The sequence below is a fragment of the Pleurodeles waltl genome, chromosome 11 (genome assembly GCF_031143425.1).
Source record: "Pleurodeles waltl isolate 20211129_DDA chromosome 11, aPleWal1.hap1.20221129, whole genome shotgun sequence".
Classification (NCBI taxonomy): domain Eukaryota; kingdom Metazoa; phylum Chordata; class Amphibia; order Caudata; family Salamandridae; genus Pleurodeles; species Pleurodeles waltl.
In genome coordinates, this window is record NC_090450.1 from 878,015,768 (window position 1) to 878,040,669 (window position 24,902).

The following is a 24,902-nucleotide window of genomic DNA, read 5'->3' on the forward strand; positions in this document are numbered from 1 at the left end:
TGGCGTGGGCCTCTGAAGGGGATGAGGTAGTGTGGTCCATTTTGCCCGGAGGTGCTCGTGTGGTCTTTGGCTTGACCATTTGGCAAGTGCACAATTACGTGGACGTTAACGCAACAAGTGAACACAAAGCAATAAGTGCGGGCGAGTCAGGCGTCACACCAGTCTGGCCTGGGTGTTGAGGCCGAGTGAGGCAGAGGCAGGACGAAGATATTGGAGATTAGTAGCCTAAGGCGTTGGCCATTACTTGCAAAGCCTGGAAGTTATGATGCTGGTAGGGATTTATGATGCTAGTGGGGTGAGGGCAGAGCACTGCGGAGTTTGTTAAAGGTTATAACTGTTCGGGTTGCCTTGGGTCACAAGAGGATAACTAGCACGGCAGCGCACTGCGACTCGATAAATGTTGCCGAAAAGCTCACCTCTTGCAGTCGACCGAGCCCTTTGTACGCTTTGCTCCTGTCCGTCAGATGTGTTCTTGTTGCCTCACCCCTCCTTAGGTGAAGCGCGATTCAATATTAGGCGGGGATCTGGATAATAGGGACTGCCATGAAAAAGCTGTATGTCCGCAAAAAAAATAAAAAATCTGTCAGGGCGACACGTTTGGGCGATCACACCAGGCAATCCAGCACAATCCACAAACCCAGGGTGCTTGGGGTTGCGAGCCAGCTCCCGCGGGCCACACCATGCAGGGCGTGAGAGCGCCATGGATCAGTGCCATAACACGATTGCGCCACAAAGTTTCTCCTCAGGGTCGCCGCCCCGATGCGGTGCATCTCCTTGCGGCATGTACCCCTTTACTGGTGGAGCCGGCATTGCAGAGTCCAACATCCTTGCCGGACGAGGATTCAAAATGTAAAATGGCAGCTGCAACTTGTGAGGCCGCGCGGTAATATTATTTGCGCGGCCTGGCCTCCAGGCCGGCTGCGGTGCATGGCACAGCCTCCGGTGAATGGGGGGAGCCGGGACACCGATGTCTCCAGCGGCTGTCTCCCCAGAGGGATGAAGCTCGGGCAAGCCTGCTCCGGCAGAACTTGAGCCGAGAGGGGCGGTGTCACTGCAGGGAAGACCCGGCCGGCGCCGCCACTCCAGGCTGATCCTCTCGGGCCAGTGCACGACTCCTGCACTCTCGTCGAAGTCTGATCACCGGCGGTATGCTCCGCCGGCCCAGCGCGGACCCGAGCACCAACCACAGGTCGTGAGGAATCCTGCGTAGTGCACTCAGCGAGCGTGCAGGTTCCGAAGCGGGTGCAGCCCGCGGCCGGCCGGGCGCCCGCCGCACACTGAATCGGTGGCAGTTCTTTGTTTTCAGCCGCGGGCATCGATGAAGCCCCCCAGGCGGCACCTTAAGCATCGCTCGGTCCCCACGAAAGGGGGGCAAGGGCGCCACTAGCAGGATAATTGTGCGGGCCAGGGATCAGAGCTGCAGTTTATGCTGCCGCTCCGGTCGCCATCTTGGCCATGCCCCCTTAAGAACAATGAGTTAAACTTGAGATTTACTTGTCAGATTAGTAAGATCAACATAACATTTCTGGATGTTGAGGTAGGGGTGAGGAAGGGAGACTCGAACCTAAACTGTACAGGAAACCCACTGCGGTGAACAGTCTCATATTTGCCACCACATGATTTCTATCCTTAGTATCCCTTAAGGTGAACTGTGGAGGGCTAAAGGAAACTGCAGCACCCCTAAGAGCTTTGAACTGGAAAGTAAGATTGAGAGATTTAAGGAGAGGGCCTTCCCCATGAAAACTTTTATAGCAGGCCTAAGCCAGAATGGATCAAGGGCCACATGTACGAACGATTTTGCACGTCGCAAACAGCTAATTTGGCTGTTTGCGATGTGCAAAATGCAGTTCCCGATGCACAAACTCAGTTTTACGATTCAGTAACATTGTTACTGGATCGCAAAACTGGTTTGCGACTCGCAATTAGGAAGGGGTGTTCCCTTTCAAATTGCGACTCACAGTGCGATGTTGGATTACTTTGCGACTGCGAACGTGGTCGCAAAGCAATCGCAGTTACCACCAGTGTCACACTGGTGGTAACACATTTGCAAATGGGAAGGGGTCCCCGGAGACCCCTTCCCCTTTGTGAATGTCACAGAAAACATGTTTTCAGAGCAGGCAGTGGTCCTATGGATCACTGCCTGCTCTGAAAAAATGAAACAAAAACGTTTCATTTTTTGTTTTTGTAATGCATCTCGTTTTCCTTTAAGGAAAACGGGCTGCATTACAAAAAAAAAAAAACTGCTTTATTGAAAAGCAGTCTCAGACATGGTGGTCTGCTGTCTCCAGCAGGCCACCATCCCTTTGAGGGCCGCCATTCCCAAGGGGGTCGCAAATTGCGACCTACTTCATGAATATTCATGAGGTGGGCATTTGCTACCCCCTTGCGAATCGCAATTAGTGTCAAGGACACTGCCCTACATTCGGATTTGCGACTCGCAAATTGCAAGTCGCTCTGACTACATGTGGCACCAAGTATCTAGGGATAACCTGTTCTGCCCGAAAACAGAAACATGTAGGGAAGAACTTAAAACTGTGAGATTCATAACATATTCCAACCAGACACATAACATCAGAAAAGTACTTCATAAATACTGGCACATTTTGACAGCAGAAGATGTGATAAAATGCTTTGAAGCCCTCAGTCCTCAGATTACTTTTAGGTGCAGTCAGGCATTGACAGGCAGATTAAGTATGAATCACGTTACCAGTACAGAATGAGTTATCTCACAACGGAAGGGATTCTTCTGCTGTAAGAACAGTAAGGCATGTAGCAATAGCACAGACATGACCTGTCTAACAATTCCTAACACTATTAGAACTTTTTGAGATTTGTAGATTTGTCACCTGTAATACAGAGTTCTGTGTGTATGCCCTAATCTGCCCATGTCATTTGATGCATTTAGGGAGCATTGTACACAAAGTGAAGAAATGGATATTAGAACACTAAAGAGCTATTAGACATAACAATCATCAGTATCCGGTGGCACAGCACTTTGTGGAGAAACATTATGGCAATGAGAAATAACTCCGCTTGGGGTCCTGGACATAATTCTACCTAGTGTAAGAGGGGGGACAGTGAAAAGCTACTTCGTAAATTGGAGCCTAGGTACATACTTGACTTCTATACATTAACCCAGTTTGGCTTAAATTTGGACAAAGAAATGGCACTTTGCCTTATTTTGGTGTGAATCCTTACCTTGTAGGTCTCCCTGAGATACAGCATTCAATTATGTGCGGCTCACTATCGATTTTGGGGAGACATTCCAGCCCACATGGGCTTGCATTGTTAAGTATAGAGAGTGCTACCTTTGCCCATATATTGGTTGTGGCTGCACATATCAATATTATTTGTTCTGGACGCTACGTTAAAAGGATTTTCCATTTCACAAATGGAATGTGTCCCTCATCTACCTAGTCGCCCCTACTTCTGGTCATACCATATTTGAGGATTGTTCTCAGATGTCATAAGGCTCAGAATGTTAAGCCATTCATTTTCTTTTAGATAATTGTTACCCTTTTTTACCTAATATGCTCCGTATAAAATTCTGGGTATTGCCACCACAATAAATAGGTCTCGGTAGATCATGTCCACATGGGCGATATGCTAATAAAGGAAATGGGCATTTACATTTACCCTGTAGACTGTTTGTCTAGCAGCCACAACAAATGTCCCTGGTTTGGGTCCATGACTATTTTTATAACAATTTTGCTCCTCTGGACTTGCCGCCAAAAGTGGTGGCTGTGTCCAGGGGGGCGGGAATCTCCACTAGCTAGAGTGCCCTGGGGCATTGTAACACGAAGCCTGAGCCTTTGAGGCTCACTGCTAGGTGTTACAGTTCCTGCAGGGGGGAGGTGTTAAGCACCTCCACCCAGTGCAGGCTTTGTTTCTGGCCTCAGACAGCACAAATGCTCTCCCCCTAGGGGGCCAGAAACACATCTCAGTGGCAGGCTGGCACAGACCAGTCAGTCCTGCACTGAAGGATTGGGTAAAATACAGGGGGCATCTCTAAGATGCCCTCTGTGTGCATTTGTTAATAAATCCAGCACTGGCATCAGTGTGGGTTTATTATTCTGAGAAGTTTGATACCAAACTTCCCAGTATTCGTGTAGCTATCATGAAGCTGTGGAGTTTGCTTTGACAAACTCCCAGACCATATACTTAATATGGCCACACTGTACTTACAATGTCTAAGAAAATACTTAGACACTGTAGGGGCATATTGCTCATGCAGCTATGCCCTAATCTGTTGTATAGTGCACCCTGCCTTAGGGCTGTAAGCCCTGCTAGAGGGGTGATTTACCTATGTCACAGGCAGCATTTTGTGTGCATGGCATCCTGAGGGAGATGCCATGTCGCCTTTTTCTCCCCACGAATACACACAATCTGCAGCAGCAGTGTGCATGTGTTAGGTGAGGGGTCCCATAGGGTGGCACAACATATGCTGCAGCCCTTAGGGACCTTCCTTGGTCACAGGGCCCTTGGTACCACTGGTACCTTTTGCAAGGGACTTATCTGTGTGCCAGGGATGTGCCAATTGTGGAACAATGGTACATTTTTAAGTGAAAGAACACTGGTGCTGGGGCCTGGTTAGCAGGGTCCCAGCACACTTCCCCATCAAGTCAGCATCAATATCAGGCAAAAAGTGGGGGGTAACTGCAACAGGGAGCTATTTTCCTACACAAGCCCCCCCAGCCCACAGGCCGGGAGACTCAGCCAAAGCTGGGAGAGTCTTCGTAGTTTGTCAGGCAAGGAAGAGTAGGGAAAACAGGCTGGTTTGTTGTAGGGCCTACTCTGCCTTACATCCTCCTGTTCAGGTCACTCCCTCTGGGGAACTGACATACTTCCTGGATAGGACCTAGTCTGAATTTCCTCTTGTCTGTGTGTTTAGTGTCTTCACCCATTCTCTCTATTTTGGGGTTAGAGGTATCCACCTCTGCTTGCTGTGTTGTGTTTGTGTTGAAGTAGGGTGGGAAGTGCTTATAAATATACATTTATTATTAAATGTATCATTATTTAATAATTATTCATTGGTGAACTAATCTTTTACTTTTGTTGATTATGTGTTTAAATATTTTATATGCTTCTAATAGATTTGAATAGATTGTTATTTGAACATGTGGACAAACAGTATAACACACAACTGACCTTCCTCTCCTCAATTCTTATCATCAGCATCTACCTGAACCTCCCCAGAGGCTGTTGAAAAGACAAAACAGAGAACCCTTGCAACACTACAGCATAACTAATCTGTGCAACTTGGGCTCTAAGGGCGCCTCTGTAAATGGTTCATCCATACTAGGGCAAACGATTGCTGATGTTTTTGCCTCATACAACATCACCTAGAAACTCTACATGCCTGCAGTCCCCCTGGAGAGGACCCACCCTTCGTAAATGGGGTCTGTCCACACTTGATTATATTTATTACTTCAGAGTAGCACTGTTCTATAAGTACTGTTCTCTGGTTTTTACAACAAAAGGAAAGTGGCTACCTGCCCCTGGCCACTTCATTAAGTCTGGGTGTACCCCCGCTGAATATTTAAGTGTGATATGCAACCCTGACAGTTCTGACTTGGAGCAAAGGTTAACTGAACAAATTCAAAACATGACAAGTGGAAATGGCAGATGCTGACCTGTTTATCAACTTCACAAATGCCAAATATTATGTTAGTACTTGGCAAAAACAATAGTAGCTTTAACATCCAAAATCCTCCAGTATACAATGAGCCTTGATCATCCTTCACAATGCAAAATAGGGTTCACAAGCCCAAACCTTGATACTGTTTCAAAGTAAAGAGATTCAAAACGGCTATTACATATACACAAAATATATGCACTAAGACAAAGGTTAACAAGGCAGCAGCTCTCCAACTGAGAGCAGAAGGCTTTACCGTACCACTCTATAGGAGAAAAAAAAGACATTTTATGAGGGAAATAGTCCAGACTATTAATCCGAGAGGATCAGAACAAATTCTGAAAAATTGTAAAAAGGCTCAGACAAAAAGCTGGATTCAAGGTTAAATGGGGTACAACAAGCAAAATGGGTTGATCATATCAAATCACTCTAAACATCACTAAAAATGGGGCAATCAGCTTCCATCATCCAAGCCAAAGCACCAACCTGAGAACTATAATTAATCCACTGAACTGAGTACCAGAATCTGCACCATAAGGGCTATAAAATCAGTTAGAGTAAATGGTGCCCTGGTCCCAATGGTTTGCAAGGGTTTCTGTTAAGAATATTGGGCACACTAGTTAACTCCTCTGTACCACCCATCATTCCTGTATGCCCAAATCTCTCAGTCCTGACGTGGGTCCATTCTACATCTTCTCTAAAAGAAGGGAGATCGATCTGACCTAGCCAAGTATTGCTACTAACTCCCTTAGTGGATATTGCAGCAAAGGCTTATGGAAGAATTTTTCAGGTGCACTAAAGTACTGGGTTGACAGCAACAAAATCAAACCTTTCTATCAAACCGGATTCAGACAGAGGTGCTTCACCATTGACATCATTGTAGTGTTGTCTGATATGGAATACAATTCCACATTGCGTTTGGTTATTCCCCTGTTGATTTGTTTCGTTGACTACTCAGCGGCCTTTGATGGTGTTGATCGCTGTATATTATGGGCAAATTAGCTAAATGGGTTGTCCGCTCCCCTTGGTCAAAGACATTTATGCCTTTTATACAGAGACATGAGTGAAAGTAGGACTCGTACACACCTTGGCTGAACATGTAAGTGCCATCACGAGCCTCAGCACAAGTACAAATCAGCATTCAGAAATGAATTTGGTACAGCAACAAAGCAAGTGTAAAACTGATTCCTTCTCATAACCACTTAACCTACAGTGTGGCTACATGTGTGTAAAGTTTTTACAGCCCAGTAAAACGAGTATACATTATATATTGTATGTTGGATCAAACCATTGGGTCATTTAGACAGAATCTGCTTTTATAAGAAGGGATAGTGAGTGTGGTGTGCCTTGACTGGTCTAGATTCTGTAGGCCTCAGGCTCTTGAGATATTAAATGGCTTTTCACTTTGATTTTTAGTGTTGCATTAGGGAAGTCATTGCACTCACTATCTTCATCTGCAAGAAGCCACAATTGAAGAAACAAAGTATTATTTCTTTAAGAAGGATTTAGAATTTTATAAAAAATTGTTACTTGTTTTGAAATCTATTTGGGTACTGTAGAGATTATTGGGAAATGGTGGGTATTGTTTTATTTGTTCATAATTAATCATTAAATAAATACTTATTAAATATGGTAAGTTGCAAAACATGTCATTAAAAAATGTATTTATAAATAATGATAAAATGTTGTGGTTTCTAATTAAGTGTTTCAATTATATTTTTGAATGTGTCTTGTGGGTTGTATGGGTTTTCTTGTTATGTTTTGAAATCAGAAACAATATAATTGTTAGATGAATCATTTTTATTAGAATTCCACAATTTAAACAAATTGTCAAATATGGATTTCCATTTTACAGTACCTTCATTTTATTTCACCTAAATTAATTATCTATTAAAATGCATATAATATTCTTAGTATTGGAGAAAAAATATACAATAGGAATAGGGCTGTTGTACATATAGACATACTTTAGTAAAAAGTATGTTTTTTTAACACTGTAGGTGGGGTTGATGTCTAACCCCTTCTACTGTTAATATATGTACCTTACCAAAAATCTGTGGAACAGAAGTTTGAATAGAAATGTTTCTCCTAGTAGTATATATATATGTATAGAGAGGCACACATGATGCCCCTCTCCTCCCTCAGCAATAGTTATGGTGTAAACAGCACATTATACTCTGCGCATCTGCATATATAATTTTACCAAGGTATTTTTTCACGTGTACTTGTCTTAACAAAAGTTATTTTACCAAAACCAGTATGCAAGGGGTTACATTTATGCAGTAAGATAAAATCCCACTGACAAGACCTCATGCTATTAGGAGAGTAGTTGCCCTGTGTAAAGCTATTGTGATATGTAATATGTTAGGCAGTAAAGTTCATTTGGATTGTGATGCTAAACACAAATTTGACCTTTGCCCTGTAGTAATATGCGTGTTTATTACTATAGTTCCTCTAAATACCATGTTTTATTAAGGCGCATTCACATTTACTTGCATGATTCATCCAGTTGTTGAATTAACCTGTAATCTGGAATCATTGGTTGTCAAGTTCCTCCTATAGTGGCCTCTAGTGTAAGTGGCAGAATGGGATTACAGGAAAGCAGGGTGACATCATCCCGATAAAAACTTGAAAAGACATACCTACATCGAGTGTTTTTTGTAGTTCTTTGGCAAAATTGTGTAGGGATAGGTGGTCAGTCTTCTAATGCAAAAGTACTTTTTTTATTGGTATCCAGAATGTTTCCTTCGAATTGTACGCATTTCTGAGGTATAAGTGAAGACATTTCTATACTCAGGATTAGGCCTACTTTGTTGAAGAGCCATAGATAGATTTTCATGGCTGCTTTGTCAAACTGGAATGAATCTCCCTTTACCAGCAAATCATCTACACAAAGGGAATACGTGGTGATAATGTCTCCTGAGATAGGCTATCACCAGCATCTTGCATTTTGAGGTTATCCTTGAGGCAGATTTGAAACAAAATAGGAGCACTTTGAAGTGATAATGGTAATGGGCAAAACAGAAGTACAAATATGTCCGATGTTTGGTGTAGTTGGGCATCTGTAAGAAAGAGTTCTGCAAATCCAAAGATGTAATAACATATGTTTCAAGGTATTTGCTTTGTTGCCAAATATCCAAGAATGGCTTCAACTAGCCTGAATGCTTTCTGGGACGAGGAAGACGCATTAATAGAATCTTCCCTTTCTATGGGATGTGAGAACTGGTTCTACAGCTCCTTTATGTATTATGGAAAGGATTTTGGCTTGCAGGAGATACATAGGCTGATGAGTCAGCTTGTGTCACAGTGTAAGCAGCAGTCTCAAAGAGATGTACAGTATGCCCATAACTACCTAGGTCAAGGGCCATTAGGCCATAGTAATGGTACTCTGTTTCACAAGAAAGATGACATTCTCCCCCAAAAGACCCAACAATGATGGAAGTGGAATGGCATGGACAGTGCCTTGCTGGAAGTCAGTGTTTTTTGCTAGCGTCCTGTGATTTTGAAGGCTTTCCATCTCTTCTGTGCGGGCCTGTTTCATATAAGCGAAAGCAGGTTATACTTTGCACGGTTGGCGGAAATAGGACTGATTGAAAGGCTGCTGCTGTAATTGAAATGGTTGTAATCACATAACTGACATCCTCCTCGACAGAAGAGCTGACCTCCTTTTCTGAGCCCTTCAAAAAGCTAGTGAAGTCTTTGCTTCAGTACTTTCAGCAATCAGACTGGTTATATGACAAAATATCAGCAACAAAAGTATCTGGGACAAAAATATCGCCAAAAGAAATGAGAATACAACTATCCACTTTACATACTTTTTAATGTAAATTCATGAATATCAAAAACAAAAATATAGAAGACCACAATATCGTCATGTATTTAGTAAACATCCAGTATTTTAACTATTATAAACTAGATTAACTTTAACATATATATACTAGCTCTAAAAATAATAGTACATAAAAAAATGCTCCTGATATAAAAATATATTAAAAAGTATATAATTTACAAACAGAAAATAAAACTATATATTGTGAAATAATTGCAAAAGATAGTAAACATAATTAAAAAAATATATATTTACACATAAATAATACAAAATTAGTAAAAAAAACAATCATAATTATAACAACTAGATATTAAAAATGTAAAAAATACAATAACAACATTACAATAAAAATAAATTAATTAAAAAACTTACTACAAAAATAAATAATAAAACAATTATATTAAGCTAAGTTTAAAAATCAAAACCGAAAAATATTTAAAAACAATTTTTAAAAAACAGATACAAAAATTAGACTTTGGGGGGAGAGGATCAAATTCACTACTGTAACTCCAAACTACCCATCAGTAGGAAAGGTGTTGGACTTTGAAAGGGTCAAATTTAATATTCCAACGCAAACGTAAGTAATAGTAGGGAAACTGTTGGACTTTGGAGAGGTCAGATTTACTAATCCCATTCCAACGTAAGCAACAGTAGAGAAATTGTTGAACTTCGGTGGGATTGGATTTATTACTACTACTTCAGCCAGAGCAAACCTAGGGAAAGTGTTGGAATTCTGAATTGAGAAGCTTATGTGGAGGATGTTGAGATACTTTACCTAGGGCCTGATTACGACTTTGGTGGACCGATCAGCGGACCGCTAAAGCCCTGGGGATGAGGCCACCGTCAAGTGGGCGGCCTCACCCCCTGTCATATTACGATGTTTCCACCCGGCTGACCGGCAGAAATGTCGTAATACGATGTTTCCACTGGTCATCCAGGTGGAAACAGTGCAGTGGCATTGGCTTCAGCTCCATTAGGGAGCCGAGGCCAATGCTGTTGCCCACTAGCACCCTTGGAATGCAGTGTCTGCACAGCAGACAGTGCACATTTGAAGGGTGCTGGCAGGAGGGCCTCTGCACTTCCCTAGACATAATTGTCGGCAGTGCAAGGTCCCCCTTGTGGCCCCCTTGTGGCCGCCAATAAAATGTTGGCGGAAAGTGAAGTTGTGTGCCAAGCGGTGCTGCCATGGGCACTGTCCTGGCTGACCACGACGTCAACCTCTTCCACCCCATTGGGATCAATGATGATCCCCACGGTGGCAGCAATCACTTGGCTGTCTGACTGCCAGGATTGTAATCTGGCGGTTGGACTGCCAGGACTGGGGCAGTCTGACTGCTACCACGAGTTTGGCGGTCTGAAGACTGCCAAAATCATAATCAGTCCCTTAGTAATTTAGGCTCAGTTGGTATCATTAATGGAAAACCCCTCTCTGAATGAAAAGTAACTTCAGAAGGAAAAGAATATTGCCTTATTGATAGTGTCCTCACCATCAATTATGTTGGCTTTGTCGAGTGTACTTATCAACAGTGTTGTAACTGACAGATTTGTCATTGACAGTCTTTGTTGATGGTGCTCTTGTCAACAGTAGTTTTGTCACCAGTAGCAACACAAATAAAGATGGTTAAAAGGTTAATTTAAGCTTTCCATGAAATTAAATAGTTATCTAACTGTTTCAGATCTGTGAAAGACACAATGTTGCAGAACTATAGAGCAACAGAATGTTCGTCAGTAATTCTTATGATCAGTAATACATTGTGTTGATTAATATCATGGGTAATGATACTGACCTGAAGTTCTGGTCACAGGAGGTGCCTAAGATTATACTTACACTGACTGCATTTGCCTCTGGCATTATGATGCCTGTGGATTAGAGAACTGACAGTGGCAAAAATAATGGTGTGGGAGAGTGTCTTTTGCACACTGAATGTTCTTCCAAATCGTTAGTACAAACACTGGTAAGTAATATATATATTACAGGATTATGGTACCAGGAACCATAGCCACATGTTTCTGAACATCATAAGTCTATCCCTGTGTCAGTGTATGATGACAGAGGGCTGGAGTAGCCGCACCATAGGCACAGTTATGGTATTTTTGGCATATGGATCCCTGTCAATAAAATCCTAAGTAATGCACTCCAGGCACATTCATGTGTCACAGTGTTGTTCAACAAATGAAAGGCTCTATTGTTTCTAGTCACCTTTCTTAGCTTCCAAGCAGCAGCAGGCCACCTCCAAAAAGTTGTAAATTATCTGCCCCTTCCAGGTGCATGTTACAGTCCTCTTGTGGCATTTCCTGGACTCTCAGAAGACCCACAATTCTTAGTCAGTATCTTCAGATTATGTGGATGTATACCTCCGACTTCTCTTTCTCAATGCTTCACGCTGAGAACAGTTCCAGGTGAAGTGGTGGTTGCAGTACTCTGGATCCAGACTACCTTCACCTGGAATGCTCACCTGCGATTTAGCATTAGGTTCTGTTTGGCATCAGAACTTGATACCAGACACTAGGGCCTGAGCTATATCAGGTAGGGTTTGGTGAAGGGGCTCTACGGTGGTGTTAGGACATATGCCCCTGACAGCTAGGCTTGTTATTATTGAAGCCCTGAGTATTAGTACTATATTGTATGGATTTAGGTACATTTGTAGTGGTGACTAGGCTTGTTTTCCTTGAAGCCCGAAGTCTTAGTGCTTACATTTTGTGTGCACTTCAGTCTTTTTCTACTGGTTGTTGCACATAGATACTTTCATTTCTACATAAGTACAGGCACTCAGTGTTACACAGACACTATACATTTACGTCCCTTATGAAGGATATGTCCGTATAATGTTTTGTACTTGTTATGTTGGTGTTAGGTAGTGGTGTCTTGCACTAATGATGTAGAATACAGTGCTACATGTATGTAGCACACAATGCATATACATACTGCACTATCCCTATATGTATATACTTCTTAGTACGGCATGCATGTCACACAAAGCAGTTGCTAAAGCAGTGTAGTAAAATATTACAGTAGATTTTGAGAGGTCTCCCTCATACAAATCTGTCTTTGTTTTCTTTTTTTTGCCCCTTTTCATTTTTCATGCAAAAGAAATAGATGAGCAAAACCTAGGCTGGCCTCAAAAATGTATAACTAAAAGTAATACCTGTTCCTTTTAACTTCCAGTACGCTTCCTTTGGTGTATTGTTGTTAGATAATCCCATAGGTTGCACACATACACTAATGAGTGCTGCTGATACTGGTAATAGTGTAGTAACCATGAGGTAGGTTAAGTGGTCATTTAAGGGCTAAAAGGCTTGTGGTAGCAGTGTTGCAGTAGACTGGGAGTCAGGGGAGCAATTTCTATTTTTATTTATCTGTAGTTGAATGTACAAAATGCCTTTCTTTGTTATTTACCCTATATTGTTTTGCAATCTGTGTTTTAGTGTGTTGTGTGTTTCCTGACACTTTGCCTGAGGCCATCTGACTGGCAGGTATCTATCTTTTGTCAGTTATCAGATGGCCACAGGAGAACATTGGGTCCATGCTGCCTCTGCAATCATGAGGAGGGAAGACCAAACTCCTTTACGGACCTGACTCTCTGTTTTGTGCCTTTAAAATGGAGATACATGATCCTTGGTCAGAAGTCAAGGATCTGTTCTGGACTGAATCAGAATGTTCACTGAGCAATACCGGAACTGCCTGACCCAAGCTTATGCTACCAGAATCAGCTTGCGCCTTTATAATGGAACTACATCTCTTTGTACCAACTGTTTCATGAAAGTTCAATAGAGCTTGAAAGATTTGGGCCCAGATTTAAGAAGCGCTAGTGCACCATTAGCATAATTTTTTGACGGTAATGTGGCGTTAGGCTTCACACATCGCAGTGGCATATTTACAACGTGGCACAATGCATGCATTGCGCTACTTTGTAACCTTTTGCACCAAATTATGCATGTGCTATGCATAATGTATGCAAAGGGGGCATTCTCCCCTTAGGGGGACCGCAAAAATGGCACAGTGGAATATCCACTGCATCATTTTTTGCTGCTACTTTTAACATCTGCTCGGAGGGGGCAAACCATTGGTTACAATGGGCCCCTATTTACTGTTCAGGGTTAGCACCAAAATGTAGGCGCTAACCCTGAACAGTACATCAACAGCATCAAAAATGTTTACGCTATTGCATCCTACCCTGCGTCAATGGTGCGCAATATTTTAAATAAGACGCACACATGGTGAAGGTAGGGGGCAATAGGGTGCAAGAAAAGTGACGCTGCACACCTGATATCATGAATTATGAACTAGAACAAATAGATCTAATTGTTGCTTCAGTTACAGATGGCTAAATGTATAAACCAATCGTACGCAATATGTACTTGTGTGGCTCTTCATATTGTATCTTATGATGGATGGTTAAGAAATACATCCGGTAATGAGTTGTTTGCTTCTTTATGACTTTAAAGCCCTAGAGTTACCATCACATTCATAAACATAATTTCCCAAGTGTCTTGCATCTAATATTTGATATTATGAAGGTATTTGTATGATGACTTAAGTGTGATGGGCAGTATGAAGCTCTTGAAGACCTTCCACTCTCTTTAATGTGGTTTTACCTTCCCATTTTGTATTCTTCAGGTTTGTAGCCAACATACTTCACAAGTCTCTCCACTCCCTTCTCCGGGGGGCCACGCCAGTGGGGCCATGTATCTGGACACAAGGCTTTGTATCTGAAAAGACACACATCATCAGAAAAAGTACAGTAAGCAAGAACATTTACTTAGCAGAAACCACAGTTCTCTAAGTTTAGTATATTGTAAAGATTCACTTGTTTTAATATTTCCTGTCATCTCACTGGCAATTCTGACAAATCAATTTTGATATGGCAGTATTTACACACAACTAAATAAAACTGAAACAGCCATAGACTATATATAGTTCATCCATCACCCCATTGTGTGACTTGAACTTTGGCCAATGAGTCGGAGAGACACAAAGCTCCAGCTCCCCACACTGGTTGAGCTACTCAGATTTTCTCAGCTAGTCAGGGAAATATTCCTTAGAGTAATCATAAGCAACATTGGATCTTTCATAGATTCACATGCTTCAACAAGGATTGCCATAACAGTACAGACATGACGTGTAAGCAGAATAATGACATTTCTTATTCAGTCTGGACATTGGAGCAGTAACATTACTGAAACCCATGCATGTATTCCCATGTTGCTGCTTTGCAAATCTCATAAATCAGCACTCCTGCAAACAGTGCAGCTGTCATCGCCATGTCCCTACTGGAGTGACCTCTAGCACTGCTCCTGAGAAGTCTATTATATTTTTTATGCCAGAAAGCGTTGCATGCTGACACTCTCTTAGCTATATTTTGCTTGCATTGCCAAGGGGAATGAACAATTCCCCAAATTTCCCAAGTGGCTTAGTTGTGTCAATATAGAATTTTAGCAATGTTAAACATTTAAAGAATCCAAGCCCCTTTCAGCATGGTGGTAAACTGAAGAAAGAAAGTCCAAAGTGGCTGTTTTGATTTAGATGAAATGACAAAGACACTTTAATCATAAAAAGTGTTGTTTTTTTTTGCAAGGGTGACTTTAGATTTTTTGAATTTTAGATAGAGGGGCTGAATGGATAAAGTTTGGAGCTCCTTACTTCTCCTGGCCACAACATTTAAATATGAGATTGGTGGATGGGCTCAACAAGAATTCTCATTACAGCACCTAGCACCAGATTGAGCTCTCAGGCCTATTGGTGTGTTGATACAGGAGGAAAATGTCAAACTATGCCCGTCTTCTAGACTACTCTGGTAGAGAAAAGAAATGGGGTTGAAGGAGCCCCCAGTTTCTCTCAAACAACAGCCAATGGGCACAAATTAAAGCATACTCCAGGGCAGATTTTAGAAGATGTAATAGATAGAGCAGTATATCAAGAGGATACATGGCCAGGGGTTCCTGATTATGATCTGCTACCCAAAAGCAGACATTTTCCATTCTAAGGAACATGATTTGTTTGTCGAGATTGTTTTTACTGCTTTCAGTATGGCCTGGCAGTCAGCTTGAATGTTGAGAGAGCCATATTTAAAGTCTCTAGCAGCCAAGCCATCAGGTGATGTGATGGCAGACTGTGGTGCATAATCTGACCATAATCCTTGGTCAGAAGTCAAGGATCTGTTCTGGACTGAATCAGAATGTTCACTGGCAGATCCCTGAAATGTGCGTACAAGAACCGCCTGGCCCAAGCTGATGCTTCCAGAATCAGTTTGCATTGCTCTTTCTTAATTTTTCTGAGAACGCGCTGCAGAAGGGAGACTGAAGGAAGAGCAAGTGCAAAGATTCCTGACCAAAGAATCGACAGAGAGCCTCCCTGTGTTGCTGGGTATAATGAATTGCTTGAACAGAGTGCGCTTTTTGCATTGTTTGGAGGTGAAAACAGATCTAGGTGGGCTGGGTCCACCTGTTGTAAATCACTTTCAGCTGTTTTGTGTTGATTTCCCACTAACATCAACTCCAACTGTGCCTGCTTTGGACATTTACCACTACATTCTGCAGACCTAGATCCTGCTCCACTGACAATTTGACATTGTGAAGAAGGATCCAGTACCAAGCTTTCTGAGCTTCTTGTGACAGCAGCTAAATTGTTGTTCTGCCTTCTTTTCTTGAATAATGGAGGATTATCCATTCTGATAACGGCCCTTTGGCTTGCAATGGTGGGTAGGAAGGCTTTCAGTCTAACCCTACTACCCTCGGTTCCAGGACACTGAGGAAGATTTGTGTCTTCTCTGGAGAACTTAGCCCTCTGGTGGAAAGACCATGTAGAGGTGCTCCCAAGCCTTGAGGGATTCTTCCACGGTGAGATGAAATTGAGGGTCCAATGAATGCAGGTTGCGAGTGATGTTAGTTTGTCATCTTTTTTTTGTGATTGCCAAGCCATGAGGACAGTTGTGCACATGCAAGAGCTTGGGAACACAGTCTGTTGACCTGTGACAATCATTGATTTTTATATAGTTTAAGGGGAGATCCATCTTCTGGAAAGATGTGTGGTGATGTTTACTACCTGTTTTGTGCAACCAGAAAACAGACCCTTGAAGAGTCAATCATGCAGGTAGGGGAGCACCCTTACAGTCTGCCGTCGCAGATGTGCTCCACTTGATATATGAATCTGGTGAAGACTTTTGGTACCGGAAGAGGACAAAAGTGCTGTGACCTAAACTGATGGTGGTGATCGTTGAACTGAAGGAACATCCTGTGTTTCTGATGGATCGGTACAGGCAAATAAACATACAACAAGATGAAAGTTAATCATTTTGATGTATTGCAGGACATGGAAGAGTGTGATCATCCTAAAAGACTATTTCTTAATAAACCTAATTAGCGTCCTTAAGTCTAGAATCAAATGCTATTCTCCTGCATTGCTCATACGAGTGCCTCCTCACAGACTGAAAGCCACCTCTAGACTGCAAGATTTCAAGAGTGCACACTGTGTCTGCTTTGATAGCTCGTTGGCCTACATCTTTGACAAAGAGCTACTGGTCAACAAAGGGATATCAACCACCATAGGGTGGACCTTGGGCAGAAGGATGTCCTCAGCCAACTGCAGCTACACATGACTCCCCCAGCAATGGGCCTCAAACCTGAAACCAAGCTTTAGCTTGTTCTTTGCATTCTGCTCGTAACTTCATGCAAAACCTACTATCTTGCCCAAGGTAGAAGGTGGAAGTCTTACTTGTATGGGGGGCATGACTCAGGGTTAGAAAGGATTGTACAATCATCTTTGGGCAGCTGCAGAAATTACTGACAGTCTTACGTTGACTAGTATACAAGCTGGAGCAGTCAACAGTCTTTTACTTTTACACAAGCCCCATAAGGGAGGCCAGTACAGTTTTTGAGTTTGTCATGAAGGCAAGCCCTTTTTTCCACAGGCGAACAAGAAAAGGGATGCTTGTAATAGAGAATCTAGCCTTATAAAATAAAAAAGGAATGAAGGTTTTTGATGGTGAAGTTTGGCAGGTTGAACTTCTGAAAAACTCTGTCAATTGTCAAAGCTGTGTATATATTGTCATCCATTACATAATCATCACACTCGGGCTGCATCAGCTTTATGTGTGCTGCCTTTGTCAACACTGCTATCATCATAACTAAAACATCTGAAAAAGTGTTGTTCCGCACCAGTTATGTTTCTCTTTCTTCAGGGGTGAGGCTCAAAGGATGACAAAGCTACAGATTTATGCTGCACCACATGGTGAGTAGCACCAGATGGGAGCGAAGAAAGTGCCTTTAGCAAACAGTGGTGTTGGTCTGAAGAGTTTAGTTAAAATGAAGGAGGTTGCAAAAGCAGCTATGTTGCCAAAGATTTCAGACCTGGGGGACTCTGATTAGTAGCTCAGAGTGAGTAAATGGTTCCAACGCATTATTTTATCTGTTATAAAATGTCCTAAAAGGCTTCTGGGACATTGACCAAGGGAAGAGGTGGAAACCCTGACTGATTCATGTAGAGCAATGGTTGGTGATAGGGATAATCATCGATGAATCACTGAGTATCAAATAGGTATCCAAGTCATGAGGATGAACTGCCTCATTATCTTGGTCTTCACTATCCTTGAACAATCCTGTGAACCATCTGAATCAAGGACAGATACTTCTTCATCTTTCGATGTCCTCACCTTCCAGACATGAAGGAGATTCTTCAAGGATCCTTGGGGGCAACACCAATGTATTTGTAATTGTTAAAATGGTCTAATTGAAGGAATGACATAAAGAAGGCCAAAAGAATCAGAGGCACCGAAAAATCTAGTTTGCCACAATGCAGCCATCCACTGTGGTGTCATAGACATGGGTACCATTGACGAAGTGGTCATCAATTAAATAACTGTCAATGGGGCCATGCATGTCTATGAAGTATTAAACATTGATGTGAAGGTTGTGGTACTTATATCGGCATGGAGGTGTGAACAATTGGTATCATTAATGAAGGTACAATTATCAAGTATTTTTGATGGCATGTGTGTAGGGGTATGGATCCATTGTGACACCTCTCACTGAACTGACCTCAAAGAAGATGCCAAAGAAGGTAAACTGGACTCTTGACTGTCAAAAGGCCTTTGACACCCTGAAAGAAACTGGCTCTGTATATACTATATCAAAATTAGATATAGGCCCTCATAATGACATTGGTGGTAAGTACCGCTTACCACCATGCTGACTGCTGCCAATATACCGCCAGTGATGACAGCAGCTCTGGACACCTGGATCTGGATGACCAACCTAGCCCATCAGGGATCTCCGGACAGTCGGTTACCCATGCACTATCTCATACCACCACAGAGCCTCCCCCCTCAGGAAACACCAGAACAGCACCCACCCAGTGGGCCCATACCTCTGTCCCCAGGACACGTCAATCAGCTGTGTGTTCACCACTAAGGGACCCCAGGACACCCCACAAACAAATGACGATCAGGGACCTGGGGTCAGTGGCAGTGGGCACACGGTTCAGGGGACAGAGGCACAGGACAACAGGGAAGCTGGGAGGACTGCTGTGCGACAGTGGGAGGACAGGCCCATGGAACTGACTCTCCAGGAGGCCCTCACCAACATCCTGGGAGCATACCACCATTCCCAGGAGATGATGGGCCAGATACTGGACAAGTTACAGCAGACCCAGCGACTGCAGGAGGGACAGTACCTGGGGATCAGGGAGGACCTGAAGGACATCCGCCCCACCCTGGTCACCATTGCAGTGATGCTGGCAGACATGGCCAACACCATGAGGGAGACAGTGGCACACCACCGAGCCCCTGACACTAGCAACACCGGTGAACAGCCCTCCACCTCCGCTGACGCTAGTGGACATGAGGAGACCCCGTCACAGGAACAACAGGCCACCAGCACCCCTCCTCCTGCAGAAGGAGAACCACCCCACAAACGGTCCCTGCGATCCAGGCAGAAGCCAGAGAACATTGTCAAGACCCCTGCCAGGAAATAAGACTCTCCTGATTGTCACCCTTGTGTCCCACTCTATCACCCTGTCCACCTTGAACTGTCATTTCTACCCTTCCTATGCCCCCTTGGACAATGCACCTGTGATCCAAATAGACTGGATTCTATCATGGACTTTCCTCCACCATCAACCCAGCCCATTTCATTATCCCGTCTACTTCTTAGCACTTAAATAAACACCATTTAAAAAATACAAGTATGGAGTCTGTCAATTGATTGAACAAAGTATTTGTTTAACAAGCTTTAAACACTGCAATACAACTGTACAGGAATAAATACATAGGAATGACCTGTAGTAGGCTGCGGTCAACACACCAGGTGCCAGAGTGGGGCACAGATATCTGAAAATAGAGATGCCAAAGGGTACAGTAAGTGGCTGTCAGGAATAAGGCCATGCGCGGTCCAGGTCCCGCCCGAAACTCTGCTGCGCTGCTCTGAGGCATTTTATGCGCACCACTTGTCATCTCCTCTTGTTCCAAAGGTGGCTATCAGCATCGTCTGCCCTGTGGCAAAGCTCATAGAGCTGCAGGTTCAGGACATTGGTGGACAAGATGCACTTATCAGTGCTATTCCATGAAGGGATTACAATTCCCATGTTTTTAAAGGCAGGAGCCATCTTGGGGTGTGGCAGGCCTATAAAGTCCAGCCACACCCAAGCACGTTGCTCACTATTTTGAAGACTTCGATGGAGTCAGACCTCGGGGGGGGGTTCTCTAAAAAAGAGCAGGGTTCCTACATGGCAGAGTGACATCCAATCAAAGTATCCTTGTTTCCATGGTGAATTCAAAAACGAGTAGGTCGTACATGTAGCGGAAAGGCCTTGATGAATCCAATTTTGGAGGAAGTCATTTCTTCCAGAAGTAAAGCGCCCCTTAGCACAATGAGCAAAGCGTTTTCAGTTTCCAGAGTACAGCGGCCTTGGCGCGACGATCAAAGGCATTTCAGAGCACAGATGCAAAGCGCTCTTTGCACGACAATTCAAGTGCTTCAGTTCACAGATGTAAAGCGCTCTTTGCACGGCAGTTCAAGCGCTTCAGTTCACAGATGTAAAGCACTCTTGGCATGGCAATTCAAGCGCTTCAGTCCACAGGTGTAAAGCGCTCTTGGCACGGCAATTCAAGCGCTTGAGTCCACATGTGTAAAGCGCTCTTGGCACAGAAATTCAAGCGCTTCAGTCCACAGGTGTAAAGCGCTCTTGGCATGGTAATTCAAGCGCTTCAGTCCACAGATAAAAGGCGCTCTTGGCACGGCAATCAAAGCGCTTCAATCCACAGAAGTAAAAGCCTCTTGGCACAACAATCAAAGTGATTCAGGCCACATGAGTAAAGCACCTCCTTAGCATAACGAGCGTGGCACTTCAGGCAAGACAAGTAAAATCGCTTCCTGGTATTATAAGTAAAGCGCTTCAAGTTCAATGAGTAAAATCTTTTCGGCCTTTATAGTTGTGAATGTGAAAGTGTTTTTGGAGATAAGCAAATCATAGTTTTCATTGTTTTTTGGAAAGCATAATATGTGAAAAGCATATTTAATTCTTAGAGATTTTCTAGGTCATGATCAAAGGTTTATGTTATGAATGCATAGATGTCACAGGATTGATATTCTGAGTATGATCATAGTCCAAAGCTCTTGCCATCTCTTGGTTCTGAGGTCGTAGGTTATTCTTGTCCCATGATGATCATAGTCTAAAGTTTCTTGCCATCTCTTGGTTCTGAGGTCGATTTCACCTCCTCCGTCCTGGTAAACCGGGTCCTGGACCGCGCTTGGGAGAGGGGTGTAATGTCAGGAATAAGGCTATGCGCGGTCCAGGTCCCGCCCGAAACTCCACTGTGTGGCTTTGCGGCGCTTTATGCACACCACTTGTCACCTCCTCTTGTTCCAAAGGTGCCCATCAGCGTCGTCTGCCCTGTGGCAAAGCTCATAGAGCTGCAGGTTCAGGACATTGGGGGACAGATGCACTTATCAGTGCTATTTCATGAAGAGGCTACAATTTCCATGTTTTTAGAGGCAGCAGCCATCTTGGTGTGTGGCAGGCCTATAAAGCCCAGCCACACCCAAGCACGTTGCTCACTATTTTGAAGACTTCAATGCAGTCAGACCTCGTGCGGGGTTCTCTGAAGAACAGCAGAGTTCCTGGATGGCAGAGTGACATCCAATCGAAGTATTCTTGTTTCCATGGTGAATTCAAAAATGAGTAGGTGGTACTCGTAGCGGTAAGGCCTTGATGAATCCAATTTTGGAGAAAGTCATTACTTCCAGAAGTAAAGCGCCCCTTAGCACAATGAGCAAAACATTTTCAGTTTCCAGAGTACAGCGGCCTTGGCGCGACGATCAAAGGCGTTTCAGAGCACAGATGTAAAGCGCTCTTTGCACGACAATTCAAGTGCTTCAGTTCACAGATGTAAAGCGCTCTTGGCACGGCAATTCAAGCGCTTCAGTCCACAGGTGTAAAGCGCTCTTGGCACGGCAATTCAAGGGCTTCAGTCCACAGGTGTAAAGCGCTCTTGGCACAGCAATTCAAGCGCTTCAGTTTACAGGTGTAAAGCGCTCTTGGCACAGCAATTTAAGCACTTCAGTCCACTGATGAAAAGCGCTCTTGGCACGGCAATCAAAGCGATTCAATCCACAGGAGTAAAAGCCTCTTGGCACAACAATCAAAGTGATTCAGGCCACATGAGTAAAGCGCTCCCTTAGCATAACGAGCATAGCGCTTCAGGCAAGACAAGTAAAAGCGCTTCCTGCTACTATAAGTAAAGCGCTTCAAGTTCAATGAGGAAAATCTTTTCGGCCTTTATAGTTGTGAATTTGAAAGTATTTCTGGAGATAAGCAAATCATGGTTTTCATTGTTTTTTGGAAAGCATAATATGTGAAAAGCATATTTAATTCTTTGAGATTTTCTAGGTCATGATCAAAGGTTTATATTATGAATGCATAGATGTTACAGGATTGATATTCTGAGTATGATCATAGTCCAAAGCTCTTGCCATCTCTTGGTTCTGAGGTTGTAGTTTATTCTTGTTCCATGATGATCATTGTCCAAAGCTCTTGCCATCTCTTGGTTCTGAGGTCGTAGTTTATTCTTGTTCCATGATTCAAAGAAGGGGCTTTGCCCTCATTTCAAAAGGGGTCTCCATCTGATATCGGAGACGCATTTAGTCAAGAGTCTATTGATGAGTTATATTTCTATGAATGATTAAGTGCATATTTGTTCTAACCTTTTCTTTTCAGATCTCTCTCCCTGCTGTTCCCTACCCGAATTCCCTTCCCCCCGACTGGCTTCATCATAACTCTGTGCTATAATAGCTTTCTGAGTTGGTGACGCCGGAAGGTGGGCTTTTTGTTCAGCAACGTGCAGATCTCGAGGAAAGGACACTGTGACAGTGGTCATAGAATTGGGAGAATCTGCCTGCCATGTACAATGTCAAACACAAAACTGTCAATGTAAAGTGAAGTTACAGTGTGTTTCCTGTGTGTCACTGGAAGTACTGTCGTATAATTGTTGTTCTGTTGTCCTCATCCTCATCCTCTGCCTCCTCATCTTCACTGTCCACAGGGTCCACTGCTGCCACACGCCAATCTCCAACCTCATCCTCCTGCAGAAAAGGCACCTGGCGTCTCAAGGCAAGGTTATGCAACATGCAGCATGCCACGATTATCTGGCATGAGTAGCACAGGGATCCACTAGTTAGATGGAGGCAACGAAACCTTGCCTTCAGGAGGCTGAATGTCCTTTCTATTATTCTTCTTGTTCACCCATGTGACTCATTGTAACATTCCTCTGCCCTTGTCCTGGGATTCCTCACAGTGGTCAGTAGCGGTTGGGGTAGCCAGAGTCACCTGCAAATATCGAGGGATACCTATTAACCACACACTAACCCTTATGACCAACACCATACCCATACACCAACATAAACTGGGTGGGAACCAGGGCTCACCTACTAGCCACACCCGGTGCCTCTGGAGTTGACCCATCACATATGGGATGCTGCTATTCCTCAGGATAAAGGCATCATGCACAGACCCAGGATCCTTTGCATTGACATGGGAGATGTACTGGTCCACCAGGCACACTATCAGCACATTCATGGAGTGAAAGCTTGGGGAGGGACAAATGCAATATGTGTACCATTGATTGCCCCAATGATGTTGGGGATATGCCCCATTACATTGAAGTCAGCTTTCACTGTGGCCAAACCCTTCACCTGGGGGAAAACAATGTAGCTGCGCATGTGTTTAATCAGGGCAAACAACACTGTGGTCAGCACTATTGAGAACATTGGCTGTGACATTCCTGCTGCCAAGCCCACTGTCACTTGGAAGGAGCCAGTTGCCAAGAAATGGAACACAGATAGGACTTGCACAAGAGGGGGCATCCCGGTGGGGTGACGGATAGCAGAGATTAGGGCAGGCTCCAATTGGGCACACAGCTCTGTGATTGTGGCCCTGTCCGGTCTATAGGTGAGGATAATGTGCCTGTCCTCCATTGTTGCCAAGTCCACCAGGGGTCTGTACCCAGGAAGATGTCTTCATCTCCTATTCATCCGCAGCAGATGTAATCTAGGGGGCAAAACGGGGAGCAGCTGGTCAGTATACCACATTTCCAAACACTATACTGCATCGAATGTTGTGACTGTAACAGTATTTTGTTGGATAGGCCAAAATGGTACTGTGACGCAGTTAGATGCCATGGTCTCCCCCCCTCTGAAATGGCATCCACCTGTCCTGTGTGTATGGACATGTGGAAATGAGGTAATGCCGCTGACGTTGTGTGTCGTTGAGGGAGGCAGTCGAGTACCCCCGTGCAACTCCTCATTGGTTGTCATTGGGCCCTATGGGTTACAATGGCCAATGGTGATGTACGCCGGCGGTGACGGTACGCACCGCCGCGGACGTGACCGACATTTTCTATCTGTTCACTCACTTGCTACCTGACCTTGAACAGGAGAGGACCTACACTGCAAGTGCTGCTGTGACCTGTGTCTGGAACCGACCATGGCTCGTGTCACTGGGGAAAGTTCCCCTGCCTTCACCGCTGAGGAGCTGGAGAGACTGGTGGATAGGGTCCTACCCCAGTACTGAATGCTGTATGGGCCTCCAGACCAGCAGGTGAGTACACTGTGAGCACGATGCAAGGGGCATGAATGCAAGGAGTGATGTGTGAGGGCTTCGTGTGGGGGGGTTGGTGGAAGGGTTCCGGGCAGCGTGATGCATGTATTGTGGGCAAAGTCTGTGCATAAGGGGTTGTAAGGGCTATGGTGGGCCATGAGTGTAACCGGCCGGACGTCTGACTGATAACTTTTTCTATGTTCATTTTTCTGCAGGTCAGCGCCCATCAGAAAAAGGGTATATGGCGTGCCATTGTCAAGGAACTGTGGACCCTGGGGGTCTAGGCAGGCGGAGCACCCTCTGTCGCAAACGGTGGGAGGACCTGAGACTCTGGGCAAGGAAGATGGCAGAGG

At 44.0% G+C, this 24,902-nt stretch overlaps 1 protein-coding gene across 1 annotated transcript in view; it reads right to left on the minus strand.

Moving 5' to 3' along the window:
- The window catches only part of MYO1H (myosin IH), a 570,182-nt gene that overhangs the window by 215,513 nt on the left and 329,767 nt on the right, over positions 1 to 24,902 (minus strand). The window contains exon 19 of the mRNA XM_069212716.1: positions 14,061 to 14,174. Within this exon, the coding sequence (XP_069068817.1) occupies positions 14,061 to 14,174 (114 nt within the window). The remainder of the gene's footprint in view (positions 1 to 14,060; positions 14,175 to 24,902) is intronic.